Raw genomic sequence first — 18,698 nt, 5'->3', positions numbered from 1 at the left:
GGAGGAATAATGTTAGACCTCAGATAAGGTTCATCATACAATGTGACAATAAGGTCCACAAAAAAACAAACAAACAACAACAAAAAAAATCTGCCTATCTATCTGGACTCTAGTTGTTAAGCATGTGGTCAGGATCTGATGGTAAAGTAGTGTTTTGTGTTCTTCTGGACACAGAGGAGGTGAGCTGTTTGTAATGAAGTAATGAAATAGGAAGGAGAGCGTTGTCAACATTATACAAGAACTTATGAAGACGTTCAGACATATGTTCTTTTATATTCTTTAATTCAGTCTGATATATCAGCTATAGATGAATAATAAAAGTAAACTTGACACTGTGGTGAAACGAGTTGTGAAACAAACAAGGCTCAGTTACTTAAACAAGTAGCACTTGATGTCTGCTTTGAGATGTCACAGTAATTCATTATTACTATTATTTTTTTAATGCCTGGAGTCCTGACAATTGTAATAACAAAATGCACATCTTATACGAATTTCATGTTTACACTACAATGTGTCCCAGGCACAGATCAAAGAGCTGAGTCCTTTTAAACTGTCCGTGTCTCTTTAATGAAGGCGGGTCAAAACTAAGCGGAAGTGCCTGCTTGACAAATGAGGTGACGAGTTTTAAGAAATTTGACGTCTTGCAAGATAAATTTACGTGCTTCACAGCTATGTATTAAAGGCTCTGTTGATTCATTGCTATACTTTTTATTTCATCATTAATGATTTTTTAAAATACTTGAACTCAATCGTTTGACACCAAAAAAGCAATTTCGTGAGATCGGAGGATACAGGAAAGAACCTGGCAACAGAAGCTGACTTTCCGGCGCGGGAAAATCGTAAACAACACGGCGGAAGGAGCTTTGATAGTTACTGTATACTTCACAAAAATGTCTTCATGTCATCTGCCAGACTCGCAGAGATGTTAATTGGAGTGAGAAGAAGCTAAAGCAGCTAATAGAGGATAAACATGTAAGCTTACGCTGCTAATTTCTTTGAAAAAAAGAACAATAACGCCAATGTTATAACAGAAAATCGCCCGACAGCAGTTTGAAAACAGCCCTATCCATCTCAGCATGGATCGCTACAATGACGTGAAAGTTTTGCTGAAAAGCTGGGAGCAGGGGTTTGTCAAAGAGCACAAGAGAAAACCCAACAAGGTGAGTTAAGCGTTAACAACAACGAGCTTTGTTAGCATGCTACCTGTTTTAATATTATTGTTTATGAACGCTGAATGGTACATTTTTCAGGAGGACATTGATCAGGCTCCAGAGGAGACCAGAAGTAAGTGCTCACCATCAGTATGAATGTCCAGCTGTAGTGTAAATAAGCGAAGAAGATTATGATTTATTTGGTGTGTCTTCCTTGCAGATTTGTATAAAGAATACCGCAGCTTAAAACAAGCCAAAGAGAACAGCAATGAGCCCGCCAACGGGCATACTCACAGCAAAAAGGTAATGAAGAGGCTCTGTTTGTGTCCATCGCTGTCTAACGTTTTAATCTCAAATGTAATAAATATCTAACATATCTGAACAAATCTCTCAGTGAGGCTGTTGCTTTGTTTTCTGTCTCTGTCTATGAAGGAGTCAGACTCTTGGGGTTCCCACTTGAACCGCAGTGCATTGCCGGTATCATCTCCCAAACTGACATCCCAGGACAGAGACAGTCTGAAGGCGTCTTCTCAGTATTATGGCCTAAAGCTTAAAAACAACTTGGCTTCACTCAGTAAGGTGAGAATCACCACACCTAATTCAACTTGTTGTGCTAAGACTGATTTGCCTGCAAAAGGACAATATTCACTTGTTGACGACCATCTGTGAGGATGATGACATTAATCAGTGGTAGCTGCTGAGCGACTCAGTTTAATTTCACTTTCGCTACATGTTGTGTTGTTTAGTGATACAAAGATAATGCAAATGATAGAAAGAATTTAAGGCTAATTATTTCAATGATTTTTTTCATTTCCCTGGATTAAAAGGGGGGATGGAGAGAAAACAATAAAATAAACTAATGAGATATTGAAATCAGGAAATTACCAAAGTAGCCATTATATGATAATGTGTTTGTTCTGCTGTTATTTATTTATTATTAATGAAGGAGAGGCCTGTCTCACTGAAGAAAATGCACCGTCCTGGTCGGCTACCTCTGGACTCCTTGAAAGATGAACAAACTATAAGAACAAAGAGCATAACTTCTCCTGCTGCCACTGCCAAGACCACAACCACTGACTCTGAATTCAGCCCCTTTTCACCAAGGTAATTAGAATTTCATTTCATGTTAACAACAAGTGTTATTCAGTGATAAATAAATTATTTTGTGAGCATAGATGCTAATTTACTTTTGGACCAAAGTCGTTTTTCTTGAGTCAGAGAAGAAGATAATAGTTATTATCCTTTTCTTGGCATTGGTCTATTCCCTTTGTTTAGCAGAAGCAAGTAATATATAGTAATATATATATAGCTTCTAAGTATGTTCAAAGCTTCACAGGTTGCCAGTGCAGGAGTGATGCGCTGTTCTTTCTTAAGAGTCGAGCAGCTGTATTTGGAATTAAGAAAGGGAGAGTGAAAGTTGGAAATCCTTTATACAAGGAATTGTATTAGACAAGCTAAGAGATGACATAGACGTGGATAACTGTTTCTAAATCCCTTAATGAAAAAACTGGCTTTAATTTAGTGACGGTTTTCAGTTTGTGAAAGCCTGAGCTTTTAGCTCATATGGATTACTTATATATACCCAGAAAATAAGGAAAAGTACAAGAAATTAATTTTAATTTATACCCGAGAGACTATTTCTCTCATTTTTATTATAAAAATTTGATTGTTTTTTTTTTTTTTTTAAAGCTACTATTAGGATGAATGAATTGCAAAATAGAGCAGTTTGGATATCGGAGAATCCAATATCGTCTTTTACTTTTGAGTGTTCAAGCAAAACGGTTACTAAGTAGTTGTTTTGCTTGTGCCACTTTAAAAAGCTATTTAAAAAGCTGGAATAATGTGACTTTGTGATGATTTATGTCAGCCCTCCTTGTTATCATGTCTTTGCTTACAGAATGAATCCTTGCCTGGAATCTCTGGCTTCGAAGACGCTCCAGTCAGCAGAGCCTGACGAGCCCTTTCAACCATTTGAAACGTTCAGACAGGACAATGATGAAGCTGCAGATGCTGCTGGTAGCTGTAGCATTAGCAAAGACATTAGTTCACAGTCCACTACCTCTACTTTAAGTCCTTCTCCCATCAGATCCTCCACCCTGTTGTTATCCTTATCCCCTGAGCGAAATTTAGGGGCTTCAAAAGTAGGAGCTAGAACTATAGGAAGTGAAACTAAAGGCATTTTAGGAGATGTAAAAGAAAATGCTGAAACATCAAAAACTCCGAATAGAGGTACCGATTCTGCAGGTGGTGAAACTGTAATTGGCTTTAACGGAAGTCCACAGATTCATGGAGGTTTCAGAGGAGGCAGAGGCCTTGGTGCAAGGCCTTCTCCTGCCAGCAGGCTGAGCCTTCTTGACAGGAAGTGGCTAGAGAGGTGTCAGGTGTTTGGAGAGATGGGAGCAGAGGAGAAGCCTGGAGCAGGCAACCAGGAGATGAATGTGGAGCAACGAGGGATGGCAGAAAGGGGAGAAAAATTAAAAGGGGAAATGCAAGGAGTCGAAAAAGAAGCAAAAGAAGAGATAGATGTAGAGAGAGAAAGACAGGAGTCATTAGAAATGGGAAGAGGTAAAAAGTCTGAGAGTGTAACAGGGGATAAAATAGTCACTACTAGTGCTGCAAACTCTGGAAAAAGCAAAAAAGAAGGGGTTGGCAAAGAGAAAAGGAAGGGACGGGAGGAGATGGAAAGAGGACAGACGTCACATATAACAGCTGATGATGACAATGAAAGCAGTCCAAAAACTAAAGCTTCAAAAAATAGGAGGAAGAAGAGGCAGCGAGAAGTGGGTGACACGGAGGGAGACACTACAGAAGAAGGAGGAGTAAAAAAGAGGCGGAGGAGTGGTAGAAAGAAAGAGGAGAGCTCTGACGTTAGCCCCAGCTCAGCTCATGGAGGAGCAGGAAAGAAAAAGAGAAGCAAGAAAAAAGGAGAAGGTGATGGAGAGGATGAAGGAGGGGAAGAAACCAAGGGACCAAAAAAGGTAAGGGGGGATTTGGAGGCGTGCATTGTATGTCTTATTTTAAGGTTATATGAGATTATCTGATGTAGCTTTGCTTCTGTCCAGATGCCCCAAGAGAACTTGTTTGGAGACATAGAAGAAGAATTTGGAGTTAACAAAATCTATCGGACACAGTCTGCTAGAGCCAGGTAGGACAAAGTGCATGTGAGGAAAGCAGAATGTCTTTGAAAGGGTTCTACATGTGTTTTTTTTCCTGTTTTAACAGAGTCACAAAAGGAGCCGAGGGTAACTTTGTGAAAATAAACCTGAAGAAGAAATCTCATGTCAAAGGCTATGCCCTGAGAGGGATTGCTCTGCGCAGACAGGTATATTACATTTATTTGCTTGTTTTGTTTGTGTGTGTGGTTATCATTGTGCATGCAAAGTTAAGGCCTATTTCTTACAAGTTGTATAATAAGAGCAAAGCGCTAAAATGCATTTTAAAAGAAATTATTCAGTTACTTTACTTCAGTTACTCCAAATCGTATAAATTCACAATTTTTTTTTTTTTAGTTAATTTTTTTTTGGTTACATATCAAAAAGGAGTGGGAAGAAGTGCACACTTTCTCAAAGATTTTATGCTTATATCACGTATAACACGTCCATGTTATAATACAAACTTTATCCTGAGTAATAAAAATGCATTCTTATATTTTCTTGTTGTCATAAATGTCTTCTTGGTGTTGCAGTTGTACATGCAGAAGTTCCAGCTGAAGGGAGAGCGTTTTGGTGGAGGTGGTGGATATTTTGGCAGAGGAAGATGGGGGGGCTTCAGAGGGGGTTTCAGAGGGGGCCTCAGTCGACAGGGTGACACCTGCTACAAATGTGGAGGGACCGGACACTGGGCTATTGACTGCAAAGGACGAGGTGATGCAGGAACAACAATAACAATAAATATTATTAAATGCGTATCTGCCCTTGCTGTTATCCCTTCAGAATGCTCTAGACAGTCCTTACTATCGTCAACTCAGCAGCCACACACACAGTAAGAGGAAGCCAGTTAGCAAAAAGATTACTTGTAGGGAGGGTGGCTGTAAAGAGAGAAGAGCCCTCTTCAAAGCTTGAGCGAGGCCCTTCATTTCTTCTTTTATCTGAAGGATGATGGAGTTACTCTACTAGAGTCCAAAAATAAAGTTTCAGAGCTGGAAATCAGCATCACAGGTCTGTTAAAAGCTTTGATATGTTTTGCAGCCCCTCCACCTCCTGTTGCTGACGATAAGGCGGCTGAGGAGGAGCCGTTTGAATTGCCCACCCTGGAGGAAGTTGCCAGGGCAACTGGGACGCTACAACCTCAGCCACAGGGTACATCTGTTGACCTGATTGCATGCAGCTCTCTGACAGAACTAGTCGGCTTATGCCTGACTGCATAGTTTCAGTGTCATAAATGCACTGTTTAAGTTTTACTTTGTGCATCATGTTAATGACATTATGTGAAACTTAGTTTTATCTTTTATCTGGTTAATAACTGTTCTTACTTTACAGTAAGAACAGTTATTAACCTTATGTTTTCTACAGATAACACATAAACTGGAGGTGTATGTTTACATCTGCTCATTAATGGAAAAAAGTTTTTAACACTTTGTTTATGTAAATTTGTGCACATTTATTTTTAGAGCTTAAATTTGAGCTGTTTTAAGTAACGAAGCTGTCAAATACAGATGTTTTGTGTTCCTAAGTCGTGCGTGTTTAGACCCTGATTCGTTTGTGTGTTCCAGTGGCATCATCCACTTTTAAAGAGGAGCAGCATGATCAGGAAAAGGAAGTGGACAGCAAGCTTAAAGATGAAGTGCTGCTGAATGTGATTCGTCCCGATTATGAACGGCCTCCTCCTCCACCACCCATGGAGCCGCTTTATGAGCTCACAGAGGATGGAAAAGTCCAGGGTAAACACTGCACACTGAACTCATACTGAAAAATAGACATACAGTACACTGGCCTAAGAACTGATTTTTCTCTTTATGTTTAGAAACACCTGAAGATGTTTATTCGGCTCTAAGAGATCTTGGCTATCAGTCATTTCGACCAGGACAGGAGGAAGCCATCATGAGGATCCTGTCGGGTATGTAGTGTGCACGCTCATAAGCTCATTTGCACACACTCATTTGCTAATTTACAATCTCTCTGTACATGTTTGTGTGTTTCCACCTTTAGGTCTGTCTACCCTTGTAGTGCTATCAACAGGGATGGGCAAATCGTTATGCTACCAGCTCCCAGCTTACCTCTATGCTCAGAGATCCAAATGCATCACTTTGGTCATATCACCTCTCGTCTCTCTAATGGACGACCAGGTAAACACTTGTAAACCTGATGGCTGTAGATAGGCAAAGAGCAAATCTAATTTCTCTAAACTAATGATAGAGTTGAGAATGTATTTGCTGAATATCTTTGTGTGTTTCTGTGCAGCTGTCTGGCCTGCCAGCCAAGCTGAAGGCGGCCTGTATCCACTCCAACATGACGATGAAACAGAGAGAAGCAGCGATAGAAAAGGTAAAAGGAAGTGCATCAAGAATCAGATATGAGTGAGACTGAGCCACGTTGATTACAGCTTCTTTGTTAATGTCATTTAAAATGAACAGCCTCTTATTGGATCCATGAATCCAATCACATTAGATGCAAGTCTTACTTCTCCTGCAGTCCCAGTTCTTTGGCTGGGATGCAAATAAATGGTTTCACATAGTTAGTCATACAGACAGATTTTGAAAGTGAGAAAAAAAAAAACAGGATCAGATAAGTATTTGGTGCTGAATTGAGTTTTATTTTATTTTTTTTGCAATAAGTATTCTGTGACACTCAGATGCCCTTTTTTATGTCAGTTTGAATACAAATATCCATATATGGTCTTTAATCAGATATAGTTGGAATTTCAAATCAGTCAGATCAAGGTGGGTGCAGATGTGGTCCCAGCTCCATACACCTCCACACAGAAGTAACAGCTGTTTTCTCCACAAAAAGCCAAAATGTGTAGTTTGTCCCTCCTCATCTTTCTGCTTGTGATTTGCCGACTTCTACAGCACCTTATCTTATAATTTAAGGCGTGAATTAATTGAATTCTATGCTTATTTGAAACTTGACTATATCAGTGATTATTTTCCGTTCATACATTGTATTCACTTCTGGCTATTTTTCCAGGTGAAGTCAGGCCAGGTATGTCTGCTGCTGCTCTCTCCAGAGGCCCTAGTTGGGGGAGGAGGTTCAGGTTCAGGGTGTCTTCCTTCTGCTCAGGAGCTCCCTCCTGTGGCCTTCGCCTGTATAGATGAAGCTCATTGTGTCTCAGAGTGGTCCCACAACTTCAGACCCTGCTACCTAAGACTCTGCAAGGTGGGTTGATGATGATTCCTGGAGATCATCGTACTCTGCACAAGTGATGTTAATTCTGCTACTTGTTCAAACAACTCACTGTGTTGAACTTTCCAGTTTGAAACAAGTAAAAAGTTCTATAAAATGTATGTAAATTGGCTTCTACAGTTTTTTTTTTTTTTTTTTTTGTATCACTCTTGATTATATCTTTAAGTCTTTAATACAGTGCTTGTTTGTAGGTGTTACGAGAGCGTCTGGGAGTACGATGCTTGCTAGGACTCACAGCTACAGCCACTCTGTCCACTGCTCTGGACATCGCTAAACATCTGGAAATCAGTGATCAAGACGGCATTGCTGTCAGATCTGCAGCTGTGCCTCCAAACCTGAATCTTTCTGTGTCCACGGATAGAGAAAAGGATCAGGTCAAATGACTGTTTTTGTTACCTTGACTGACATTTATTTGTGGATTTTCAGTAATTCTACATCCAAGAGTCCTTCTCTTACTAAAGTTATTTTGCAATGTATGCAATTGTCGTCTTAGGCTTTAGTCTCCTTATTGAAAGGTGATCGGTTTGGTTGTCTTGACTCGATCATCGTCTACTGCACCAGAAGAGAGGAGACGGCGCGTGTGGCGGCACTTCTCCGAACCTGCCTTCAAGGGGTGCTGTTAAAAGAAAACAAGAAGAGCACCAGCAGCAGCCAGTCAGAAAACAACCCAGTAGGGCAGAGAAAGAAAGAACTGGGTAAGTGTTTTAAAAAAAAAAAAAAAAAAAAATTTGATTAATTAAAAACCAGTAAGGAGAGAGTTGATACAGCGGGGGAACAAGTGAAATATGTATATGGAGCCTATGCTGTGTTATAGAAATCTGTGGTACATAACTTAAGATGACATTAATTACAGGTGAAATCTCTTTCCTTCGGTCTCCTTGACTTTGTTGTTTTGTCCTTTATGTATTTAGCTCGGAAGAAAATTCGTAAACCGCTGAAATGGCAGGCTGAATCGTACCACGCCGGCTTGTCGGGGTCAGAGCGGCGACGCGTGCAGAACAACTTCATGTGCGGAGAGCTCAGAATCGTGGTGGCCACAGTGGCATTTGGCATGGGCCTGGATAAATCTGATGTCCGTGGTATCATCCATTACAACATGCCTAAGGTGGGCAGTGCTCGGATCTATCCTGACTCATGTCTCCTCATACTGGACTTGAAAATACATGAAATATTTTTTTAACTTTCGCTTTTAGTCTGTTTTGGGCCATCTTATCCTGTTTTTCTTATTGACAGAGCTTTGAGAGTTACGTTCAGGAAATTGGGAGGGCAGGAAGAGATGGAGAGCCGGCTCACTGTCACCTTTTCCTGGACCCAGAGGTGAGTCTTAAAATTGTGATATTACTGATATTAATGATGTAGTTACAGAAAGCAGTATTGATGCGGTGGGATCGCAGTTCTTGAAAAAAAAAAAAAGGGCTTAGTACACATTTGTTGTGATGGTTGACTGTGCTTAAGAAATGAACTTCCTCAATGTCAGCTGGGAATTTCAAACAAATCCTGTTTTAAATACTTTATAAATAATTATCTTTGAGGGGGTTCTGTGTCAGTGTACATAACATGACCCCAAATAAACCAGAGAGAAAGAGGAATCATGAACTTTCTGGCATATGCACAATCATTTTGTAATAAAATGTTTGTGTAAGTGTAAGAGAGAGGAGTTGAGATGCTCCCGGTCATAAAGGGATGGACATGGTCAGCAACAATACTCATGTAGACTGTAGTGTTTAAATGATTCTCAGTGGGTACTGAGAGGTCCAAAATGTGCCATGAAAGCATCACACTGTTACACCACCACCAGTCATCTTTCTTCTTCATTCTGGTGCTCGGTTTGAACTTCAGCAGGTTCCAACTGAACATCTGCATGCGAAAAATGCATAGAGTTGCTGTCGTGTTGAGTGTGATTGTCTGATGATGAGATATTTGAACTGACAAGGAGCTGAACAGGTGAACCTAATAAAGTGACCAGTGAGTGTATATTGCATATACGAATAATATCATGTCATTCTGTGTTGTGATTGTAGGGCGGAGACCTCCATGAGCTCCGTCGCCATATCTACGCAGACACAGTGGACTACTATACGGTGAAAAGACTGGTGCAGAAAGTTTTCCCAGCATGCAAATGTAAACAGATACACCAGAAACAGCAGGAACTCTTCAAGGTAACTCCTCCTTCATCTGTCTGTGAGTGTGCTTTAGCCTGAAGAAATGTCTTTGTCTGTAGAGCTCAAACTTTCTATTAAGTAAAGAACTGTGTGTCTGTGTGTTTGTGTAGGATGTTGAAGACTCTGAGCTGTTGGAGGTGATGGATGTGTGTGATCAGGAGAGCAGCATGAATTCTTCTGCTCAGCAAGACATGTCAGACAAAGATGAATCACAACCTGCTGCTGCACCTGTAAGTAAAGTGGGAACTGGTCTCTGATCGCTTCACACAATGGAGAAATTAAAACAAAAAAATAATTAAATGCTAATTTCATAATTACTTTTTTAGTACATGAATTTTTTTTGTAATATGACTTTTTTTTACTGCAAGGAATCCGATCTCAGTTCTGCTGGGCTAGCCATCCGAGAAGACAACGATAAAAGACAGGAACGAAATGAGGATGAGATGAAAAAACAGACAGAAGACCAGAGAGATAACCGGGAGAGGGACCAGGAAGAGGAGAGCAGTGATTGGCCCAGGGAGCGAGTCTGTCACACGCACGAACGAGCGATTCCCATCCAAGAGACCGTCGAGGCTCTGGACATTACAGAGGAAGGTGAGTGGAAACGTACACTAAGAAAATCACATTGATTGATAAAACAAAGTAAAATGAACAGATGTAGACTGATTTGTACATGGAAAGCACATTAGCATAAATCTTTAAACATTTTAAAAATTATTTCTGACTTGAGGTTAAGACACAATTTAAGCCTAATCTCAACCACACAAGTTATTTAGTGGCTTGTGCGCTAAATCCAGTGAAAGCAAAAGGCCAAACAGCTAAAGCCAAAACACCTTGATGCATTCTCAATCATCCAGGAAAGTAAATCTCCAAAAAATTGATCCTGTTCATCTGGACGTAGCGTTTTGTGGGAGAAACATTTCGTCACTCATCCAAGTGACTTCTTCAGTCTCAGCTGACTGCAGGTTTCCCCAATCTTATAAACAGTACATTTGCATAATGACTGAAACCAGCCCACTGAAGGAACAAAACGCTACGTCCAGATGAACAGAATCAACTTTTTGGAGAAGTAAAGCCAAAACAGTTTGATCACCAGATTACGCTCAAACAGATTAATTTAGAAAACAAATAATATGATACAAAACTGGAACAAACGTTGCATTAAAATAAGAAAACCATCTAATAAAATCACTTGTATTTATTCTTATCTAGTTTAACAGAAGAAAACAAATCGTGTAGATTACAGAAATTCATCCTAAATTTCCCAAGAAACACTCTAAAATCCAGCAAACAACAAAAACATTAAAAAATGATTTACTATTAGTGTTTTTTAAATTTTAAAAATGTTTATTTTTTCCAGGTGTGGAAACGCTGCTCTGCTATCTGGAGCTGCACCCACAGCGCTTCGTGGAGCTCCTCCACCCCACTCTGTCTGTGTGCAAAGTCAGCTGCTACGATGGGCCAAGGCAGCTCCAGAAAATCACTAAAATGTATGACAATGTTGGCCAGGTGTGCGTCTGTGATTGGAATGTTACTGTTAAGACGTCCTAAACTTGTCTCTTCTCCGCAGTTGCCCTCCGATCGCTGTGGTGTTGGCCAGGAGGCGGATGGCGGGCGAGCGGGTGGAGCAGTGCGACCAGCTTGAGTTTGATGTTGTCGAGGTCGCGGACACTATGGGATGGCAGCTCCCTCTCGTGAAGAGAGGACTCAGGCAGCTGCAGTGGAGCACCGATAGAGGTTTGTTCATGAGTTCATGTTTTATTTTTTTTCATTTAGTATCGATTTAGTATCCACACATTCACAGTAGGGCTGCCACAAACGATTATTTTGATAGTCGACTAGTCACCGATTATTTTTGCGATTAGTCGACTAATCAGATCATGCATCCGTTGGACGTACAACGCACTAGCATGCATCTGCTCTTATATGACTATCATTAGCTTACAGCTTTAAGTGTTTAAGGTACGTACTAACTAAAAATAAAGACAAGATGATAGTTTATTAAATTTTAGTGAAATTTGCAGATTGTTTCGGTGAAGTTTAATAAACGCAGCCGTCTGCTCCTTGCTATCTAAAATATAACAGGACACCGGAGTATATTCTCGACCATCTCACACTTCTGATAATCAGTTGTTTGCTTGACGTTTATTCAGCTGTGTAAAAACTATAACTTTCATCTCAGCCAAACCGATTTACTCAGGAACAAATAAAATACTGAAAAAAGCCAAACAATAACATTTTTAAGTTTTCAGAGTGACTTATATATCGTGTTTAACCTGAGTAGCGAAAGACGGTGGTGATGTTTGAAAACGATTTGCCGGGAATCTGGTGCTCTCACTGGCTTCAATGAGCCTTGAACCCCGGCTAGCTATCGAGCTGGTGGGTAACAGACATCTCCGAAAACGTCGGAGCGCTTTTGAAAATATGTGGTGTCTTGATAAACTGAGCAGATATTTGAGGTTTACACAGCTACATTCTCGCCTGAAAATATGTTAAATGTTTATTTTGTGACCCAGAAAGATTAATAAGAGTAATATTAAAACTAACTAGCGGCCGCCATTGTTGGAAACTGAGCAGGGCCACGCTATGAATTCTGGGACACAGCTTCTTCTTCTTCGGGGTTGAAGTGCTGCATGAAGTGCTGCATGAAGTGCTGCCATCTTGTGTTTCAGTCCGTTATTGCACTCTTAAATCCTACTACTTATTCCTGCGTCTTTTGGGATCTTACAAAGCTTCAAACGACGCGTCGACTATTAAATTAGTCGTCGACGATTTTGATAGTCAACGTAATCGTGACTCGTCGACTAATCGTGACAGCCCTAATTCACAGCAATAACAATCCAGGGAGTCCCCATGGAAAATGGACCAGTTTACTCTTGATCACAGGTAGTTGCAGGGAGGCTCTTAGCCCTTATAAAGTCTGAAAATGTCTTTAAAATACATTTAGTAATAGAAGGACTTAAAAAGTATTAAAATGCCTTGAATTCAGTTCAGAAGGGTCTCACATCACTGTGAGTATTTTCAGCACACATTGCTGCTGCTTTTAACCCGTCTGGCATTTCGGCATTGCATCTTTAAGGCTGTGCTCTGTGGTCTGTTTAACTTTTTCAGGGTTGTTTCTTTTGTTTTGTTTTTGTTTTTATACATGTAGAAACCGTTAGCTTTGATGCATCTTCTCAGTCTGCTGCTATCTTTTAATTATTGTTACCTTTGTTAGACAGTCAAGTGAAGAGGAGACAGGGAAGCAGAGAAAGGGAGAGTGAGGGAAGACTCGGGGCCTCGGGTTGGGGTTGAAGTCAGGCTGCTGCGTTTAGCCTTGTGACATATGTGACAATTGATCAACTTGATAGCTAAATCTGAACCCATGTTAGCATCCCCGAAAACCTGTCCAAATGAAAACGGATATTAAAACCCCACGAAATCCCTGATGCTTAAGCCTCACTGACAGCCCACTGATGTTGATAAAGAAGAAGGCGTTGGTAGCCTGCACTTCGGTTTACAGTAAACTTCTGTCATTCAAGTTTATTTACAAGGAAAGAATAAATGTTACGATTGTCTGAACATGTGTCTCAAAGGTGTTTAGCCTTCTGAGAACAAACCAGATACTTTTACTGTACCTACCTTTGACATTTTCCTGACATCAGTTTGCATTCTTAAGACAATTTGACTTTTTATATGTATTTTCCTTGGAAGTGTAGTTTGGAGTTTAAAGTTTTACTAAAAGCTCTTAAAAAGTACAACTTGCTTATACGTGTAGGGATGCCCTGTTGCCTTCTAACGTCAGTGTCACAGTCTGATTGTCCCTCTGTGGTTTTAGGGTCTAACCTTGAGTCTAAATTTAGTTCTGTGAGATGCTTGTTGGATGTTTCCCTTCATTTCCTGCTGGGCTGCAGTAGAAATAATCAGTCAAAAATGCTTTTGTTTCAGCCGGCGGACGTAGCGGCGTTCTCGTCGAATTCTCCAGTCCTTCGTTCTACTTTCGTTCCTATGGCGACCTGAGCGATGAGGAGATGGACAGAGTCTGTCAGTTCCTCCATAAACGAGTGCAGGACCAAGAGAGAACGCAGCTGTACCAGCTGACGGCCTGTTTTAAGGCCTTCAAGAGGTACAGTAAGCTTTTTTGATTATCCGCTGATTTTATGGATTATCCATTAATTTAATAAAAAACAAAAACTTATTCTTAAATAAGATCTAGCCTGTTTTCCAGTATTGGCCAGCTTTGACCGTTTGTCTTTTTTTGTTTTTCTGTGTAATTACCCTCTGTCTGCTTTGGTGTTTGACTTTGTGTTTGCTGTGCTTCAGTGTTGCCTACTGCAGCATACTGTCCTGTATAGACGATCTGGATGAGAGCCGCAGTTTGCAGTTAAAAAGCCTTCTGTCCGAGTACTTTGATAAGAGGCGGGACGGAGACCACGCTCTCAAACCTTTTGACCTCGAGGAGCTCGACAAATATAAGGTTTTACAAAGACAAATAATTACGTAGAAAATTTTTCAGGAGTTGTAGCTAACGTGAAGTCTGTGAACATTTCGGCGTACCTCTGTATGTTTTAGCTGTTGGACTGGGAGGATCAAATCAGAGCCGACATCAGAAGTTTCCTCTCCAACCGAAGTGACGAGAAGTTTTCTGGAAGGGCTGTCGCTCGTATCTTCCATGGGATAGGTGAGGACACACATGCACACACACACATTTACCTGCATAAGCACAGGTAGGTGTTTTTAGACCAAAACAATTTTCTCTCCAACCTTTCTCACTGAAGTACTTAATGCTGGAGGTGTTTGCATGTTTACATTCACCTTTACACATATTCAGAATGCATCCTTTTAAATGGCACCAAATTATCCAACTTAAAAAAGTCTGCCGAAGCCTGTCTGCTGTGAATAGTTGGTCACAGATTTTTTGTGTTTGTCAGAACATCAACTCCAAAGCAGTGAACCTATAAACCTCTAGAGGTCGTTAGAGAGCTAATTTAGGACTTTTCAGTTTTGCTGAGATTTTAATAGCTCAAAGTTTACAAACCTAAGCTAGATAGCATCAGAAAATTGTTGCTATAGATTATCTGTCAAGGCATGGAACGAAATTAAGTTGATTACTTATGTGTTATGTAAAAAAACAGAGAAAAAAAGGTTTTGGGAGGCCTTTGTGTTGACCTGTCAGTGTGTTCAGGCTGTATGTTGTACTGTGATGGGCTCCATCCTCCCTACAACTGTAAATTGGGATCAATAGCTAAGAAAATAAGGAGCTGAAAAGTTTTGGGGGCTCGGGAGATGGCTTGCGTTGGAAGTGCCAAACAGTTTGAGATCCACTGTGCTCAGCTAATCACATGTTCACTTCTCAGCTGACCAATAAACTCTTTATTTTAAAAGTCTAACTCCCTCCTTACACTTTTATAATCTTTTATCCTCTTTTATCTTTAATTTATATAAGTTCTCAGAAAGAAAATTAAGTGATTTTAACCCTAAGTTTCTTTACACAAAAAGCCTTGTGAACAGATGACATTTTAACAACTTGCAAGCTGGGGTGTTACAAATCCCAGAGGGGAACAGTCCCCACATAAGGACTGAAGCCTTCATGTGGGGACTTTATCAGGGGAATTCGGAGTCTGGGATGGGGTGTAGGAGAGGAGAAGGTCTGATAAGTGAGGAGAAGGATTTTTAAAGAAGATGTAGGATCTGACCAGGTGGGGGTGTTGTGTTGCCAGGACTTAGTGCAGGTAAGATCTCTGGCAGCTGACGTGAACATACCAAAGAGGACACCAGTGCAGTGATGTAGACCAGAAAGTTATGCAGACCTCAATGAGGGTTTCAGCTGTACAGACGGAGACTAACCTGAATCTGGATTTATGCAAAAGTGTAGTAACCGCAGATACGTGGATAATCGCTCTCACATTTTCCTACATTTGAATTTTATTTTAATCTGTTGGGATTCTTTGGCTGCCAACCTGAAAAAAGGTTAGGGTGGCACGTTTTTTTTTTTTTGTTTTTTTTTACAATAAATTTTATCCAGCACCTTCCAGAATCATAGACCTTGATCTTTAGCCTTCCTTTTTTTATTAGCCACAGTTAAACACAGCTAATAATAGTAATTTTACATTAATATTTAACTAAGGAGAAGTTGACAGTGTGCTTTATTTTTCATGTATGAATTTCACTGTTTGGCCTTTCCTCCATCAGCTGTGGATGTTGAAGTAAAAACTTCTATAAACTAAAGCTAAATTAATCCAATCTGTGTTTCAGGCAGTCCGTGTTATCCGGCTCAAACCTACGGCAAAGACAGACGTTACTGGAGGAAGTACATCCAGTTTGACTTCAACCAGCTCATCAGACTGGCCACTCAGGAGATCATTCGCTTCAAGTGATCGACCAGATGGTCCAACATTATTATTATTTTTTTTTATACGTATGTTTCATAATTTGTTTGTATACAAAAACTAAATAAAATCTATTTTTGTATCTTGGTCTTTGAGATACATTTATTTAGAAAATAAAATCTCAGGACGAGAACAAATCTGTGGTCAGTAAACATAAAACCTCACAGGTGAGGGGAAAAAATCCCTGACCCAGAAATGAACTGACATAAGGAAGTAAAACTTAAAGTGTGGGATTTTGTGCTGTGTGTGCATCAATATTACTGAACAAAAATTTTAAACATGATAAGAAAGCAATTATTTACCTGACTGGAATTTATTATGACCCAAATTTAAGAGGATTAGTGAAAAGGTGAGCCACTTTCTGAACTTGTGTTCCTTTTTCCCCAGTTTTTTATTGCCATTGTTAAAACTTTACTCCTCTTCAGGAGATGCACATAAAGCTTTTCAGCTGTAAACAAGTCCACCTAGTTAGTGGACTTGTTTTTGGTTTATATATTTTTTTTAATTTTTTTTTTTTACTGTAAATAGCAACAAGGTAAAGTATTTAAGTCTCTTTTTGTAGCTTAATTTTTCCTACCTGCTGCTTAATCTATAAGCATCAGAGATGTACCGGCCTTCTCATGAACCACTTGGTGAGCAAGTGAATCTGTGTTGGTGTGATGAGAGAGAAAAAAAAAAAAAAAAAACCAAGCTGAAAGCTCAAACAGGCTTATTAGAGTGAGGTAAGTGAAACAGAGCCAGCAGTGCTTGGGTTTCTTTATTCATTGTACTTCACGTACCTGATTTAACTCGATATCTTGCACGAAAAAAATGCAGTTTTTGTAGTTTTGCCTCTGTACTAACCGAAACAATCAAGATGTGATTGACGTGCAGGCGTTCAGCTTTACTTTGTGGGGTTTACAAATTATACACACGCTTTCTTTTTCCAGAAGGTCAAAAGTAATTTGAGAATGAACTCATACGCAATTTCCTGGCCAGGTGACACCTGTTCTGTTGCTGTTTCCTGACAAATGAAGCAGACGTAATATGTGAAGTTGATTAAAAGTGTTGAAATTCTATGTTGTAGCTTTTCACTGTTTAAATATGTGACTTAAAGAGTTTGAGGGGGGGAGACCATTATGCTGAAAAACCAAAATAAACCTATCAGATTGATACCAGAGGCTTTAGGAGTGGGCAATTCAACAATCTGGAACATTCTTAAAAGAGAGCGTACTCTGGCCAGCTGAAGAACGAAAAGCTTTGAAAGATCACAGATTCGGACTTCTATTCTATAAAATTTTAGTTAATATTTTTACTAATATTTTTGATACTTCAAAAGGATATGACAAATCCAACACTATAATCAGTTATTAAGATTGTTTCTTTTAGGTCTTTTATAAATGCTCTTTCTAGAAGACGGTTTGACATCAGGGTGGAAAATTTATTCTACAATGAGTTTTTTGTTTTTTCCCCCCAAATCAGTGGAGTTACCTTTTTGGTATTTGGAAACCTGGTTAATTATTCTTCAATCCTCTTCTGACTGTATTCTACAAACCAAGTGGAAATAACTTTGGGACTTCTCACGTTTCACTCTGACGTCTTCCCACAAGCTTTCTGTAATTTCAGACACAGCCGTTCTTTAACCTCTGTGCATTTAAAAGGGTGTCCGGTGTATTTTTATTTTAAATATTTGTGATTTGTGATTTTTTTCTGTGTGAGTTTCGCACAGCACCCAGCACTTGAAGATTAAGCTAAATAGACTTTGCTTCCATGTGATGACATAAATTCCTGTGTGTAAAACGCACAAAAACAATGTCGTTAAGTTGGGCTTTTTTGGGAAAGTGGCTAATCACAGTGTCAGTGCTCGGTCACACCTAGGAAATTGTCCATTATCAAACACGGCCTTTGGCAGCTTCACGATAGACTGATAAGGTAATGTAATAAGAGGTTTGGCAGAGTATAACTGAATATAAATTAGACTTTTTTTTCTATTCTCACTAGTAAATCAGCAGCCACCCAATGAGCTGATACAGAATAAACACATTAAAATTCAGGACAGCGAGTACTTCAACTGCAGTTAATGGATAAACATCAGCAACATCTTATCTGAGCATTAAAAATCTGCCAAAGCATTTCACTATAAGGTTATTATCATCAGGTTTCTCTGGTGATACTGACCAGGCTGTAGCACTCAGTTGTATTCCATTTATAGATTACCTTTAGCCAAAAGGCTTCATACCTCGAACCACATGCCGCTGCACTCTATGGAAAAGCTGTCACACGATGTCAAATGGTCCAAAAGATGAAAACAAACACTGTATTCTTTAATTGTGACTTGTAGGATCACAGGTTTAAAAGATGCCGCAGTGCCAGGCATACATTTGTTAAATGAGGTGAGACAGAATGCATGACAGGTTTTCTGTTTAGCCGGTGCTCATTACAGAGTAAATGCCCATCATCTCTCAGTGTGTGTTGAAGATTATGAAGACACCAGGCTGCTGATAATAGCATTTTATTCCCATTAAATGGCCATTTGAATCACAATGTTTGGCACTACTTATAACAAACTGATAGCAAAGCTATTACCATTAAATAACCAACCTGCTAAATGGACCAAAGCCTGCAAGCTAGCTGATGCAGGCGAGGCGTTATACTTACATAACACACTTTACTTTAGAGATCCTAAATTTAAATCTG

General features: G+C 39.7%; 1 protein-coding gene across 2 annotated transcripts; it reads left to right on the top strand.

The window, feature by feature from the left end:
• The first annotated feature begins 639 nt into the window (after positions 1-639).
• On the top strand, positions 640-16,104 carry recql4 (RecQ helicase-like 4). Of its 2 annotated transcripts, XM_039605183.1 has the most exons (29): positions 640-972; positions 1,047-1,160; positions 1,251-1,284; positions 1,372-1,454; positions 1,584-1,730; positions 2,098-2,255; positions 3,049-4,129; positions 4,214-4,296; positions 4,374-4,473; positions 4,837-5,014; positions 5,339-5,449; positions 5,863-6,030; positions 6,114-6,206; positions 6,299-6,435; positions 6,551-6,634; positions 7,277-7,465; positions 7,684-7,866; positions 7,986-8,187; positions 8,404-8,597; positions 8,726-8,809; positions 9,514-9,651; positions 9,765-9,884; positions 10,023-10,248; positions 11,015-11,144; positions 11,225-11,391; positions 13,582-13,759; positions 13,957-14,110; positions 14,206-14,314; positions 15,889-16,104. In XM_039605183.1, exons 2-29 carry the CDS (start codon positions 1,077-1,079, stop codon positions 16,008-16,010), a joined length of 4,737 nt encoding a protein of 1,578 aa, XP_039461117.1. In that variant the 5' UTR covers positions 640-972; positions 1,047-1,076; the 3' UTR covers positions 16,011-16,104. The 2 variants fall into 2 exon arrangements, with proteins under 2 accessions (XP_039461117.1, XP_039461116.1); XM_039605182.1 differs by having other exon boundaries at positions 640-1,160.
• Positions 16,105-18,698: the final 2,594 nt, after the last annotated feature.

Source organism: Oreochromis aureus, linkage group 22, assembly GCF_013358895.1.
Source record: "Oreochromis aureus strain Israel breed Guangdong linkage group 22, ZZ_aureus, whole genome shotgun sequence".
Lineage (NCBI taxonomy): Eukaryota > Metazoa > Chordata > Actinopteri > Cichliformes > Cichlidae > Oreochromis > Oreochromis aureus.
This window is presented reverse-complemented; position numbering and strand designations above follow the sequence as displayed.

Excerpts from the sequence above, each read along its gene's own strand:
- recql4 (XM_039605183.1), top strand. The coding sequence starts at position 1,077 with ATGGATCGCTACAATGACGTGAAAGTTTTGCTGAAAAGCTGGGAGCAG. Across the intron at positions 1,161-1,250 it reads ACAAGAGAAAACCCAACAAG|GAGGACATTGATCAGGCTCC; the intron begins GTGAGTTAAGCG and ends TACATTTTTCAG. Across the intron at positions 9,885-10,022 it reads CACAACCTGCTGCTGCACCT|GAATCCGATCTCAGTTCTGC; the intron begins GTAAGTAAAGTG and ends TTTTACTGCAAG.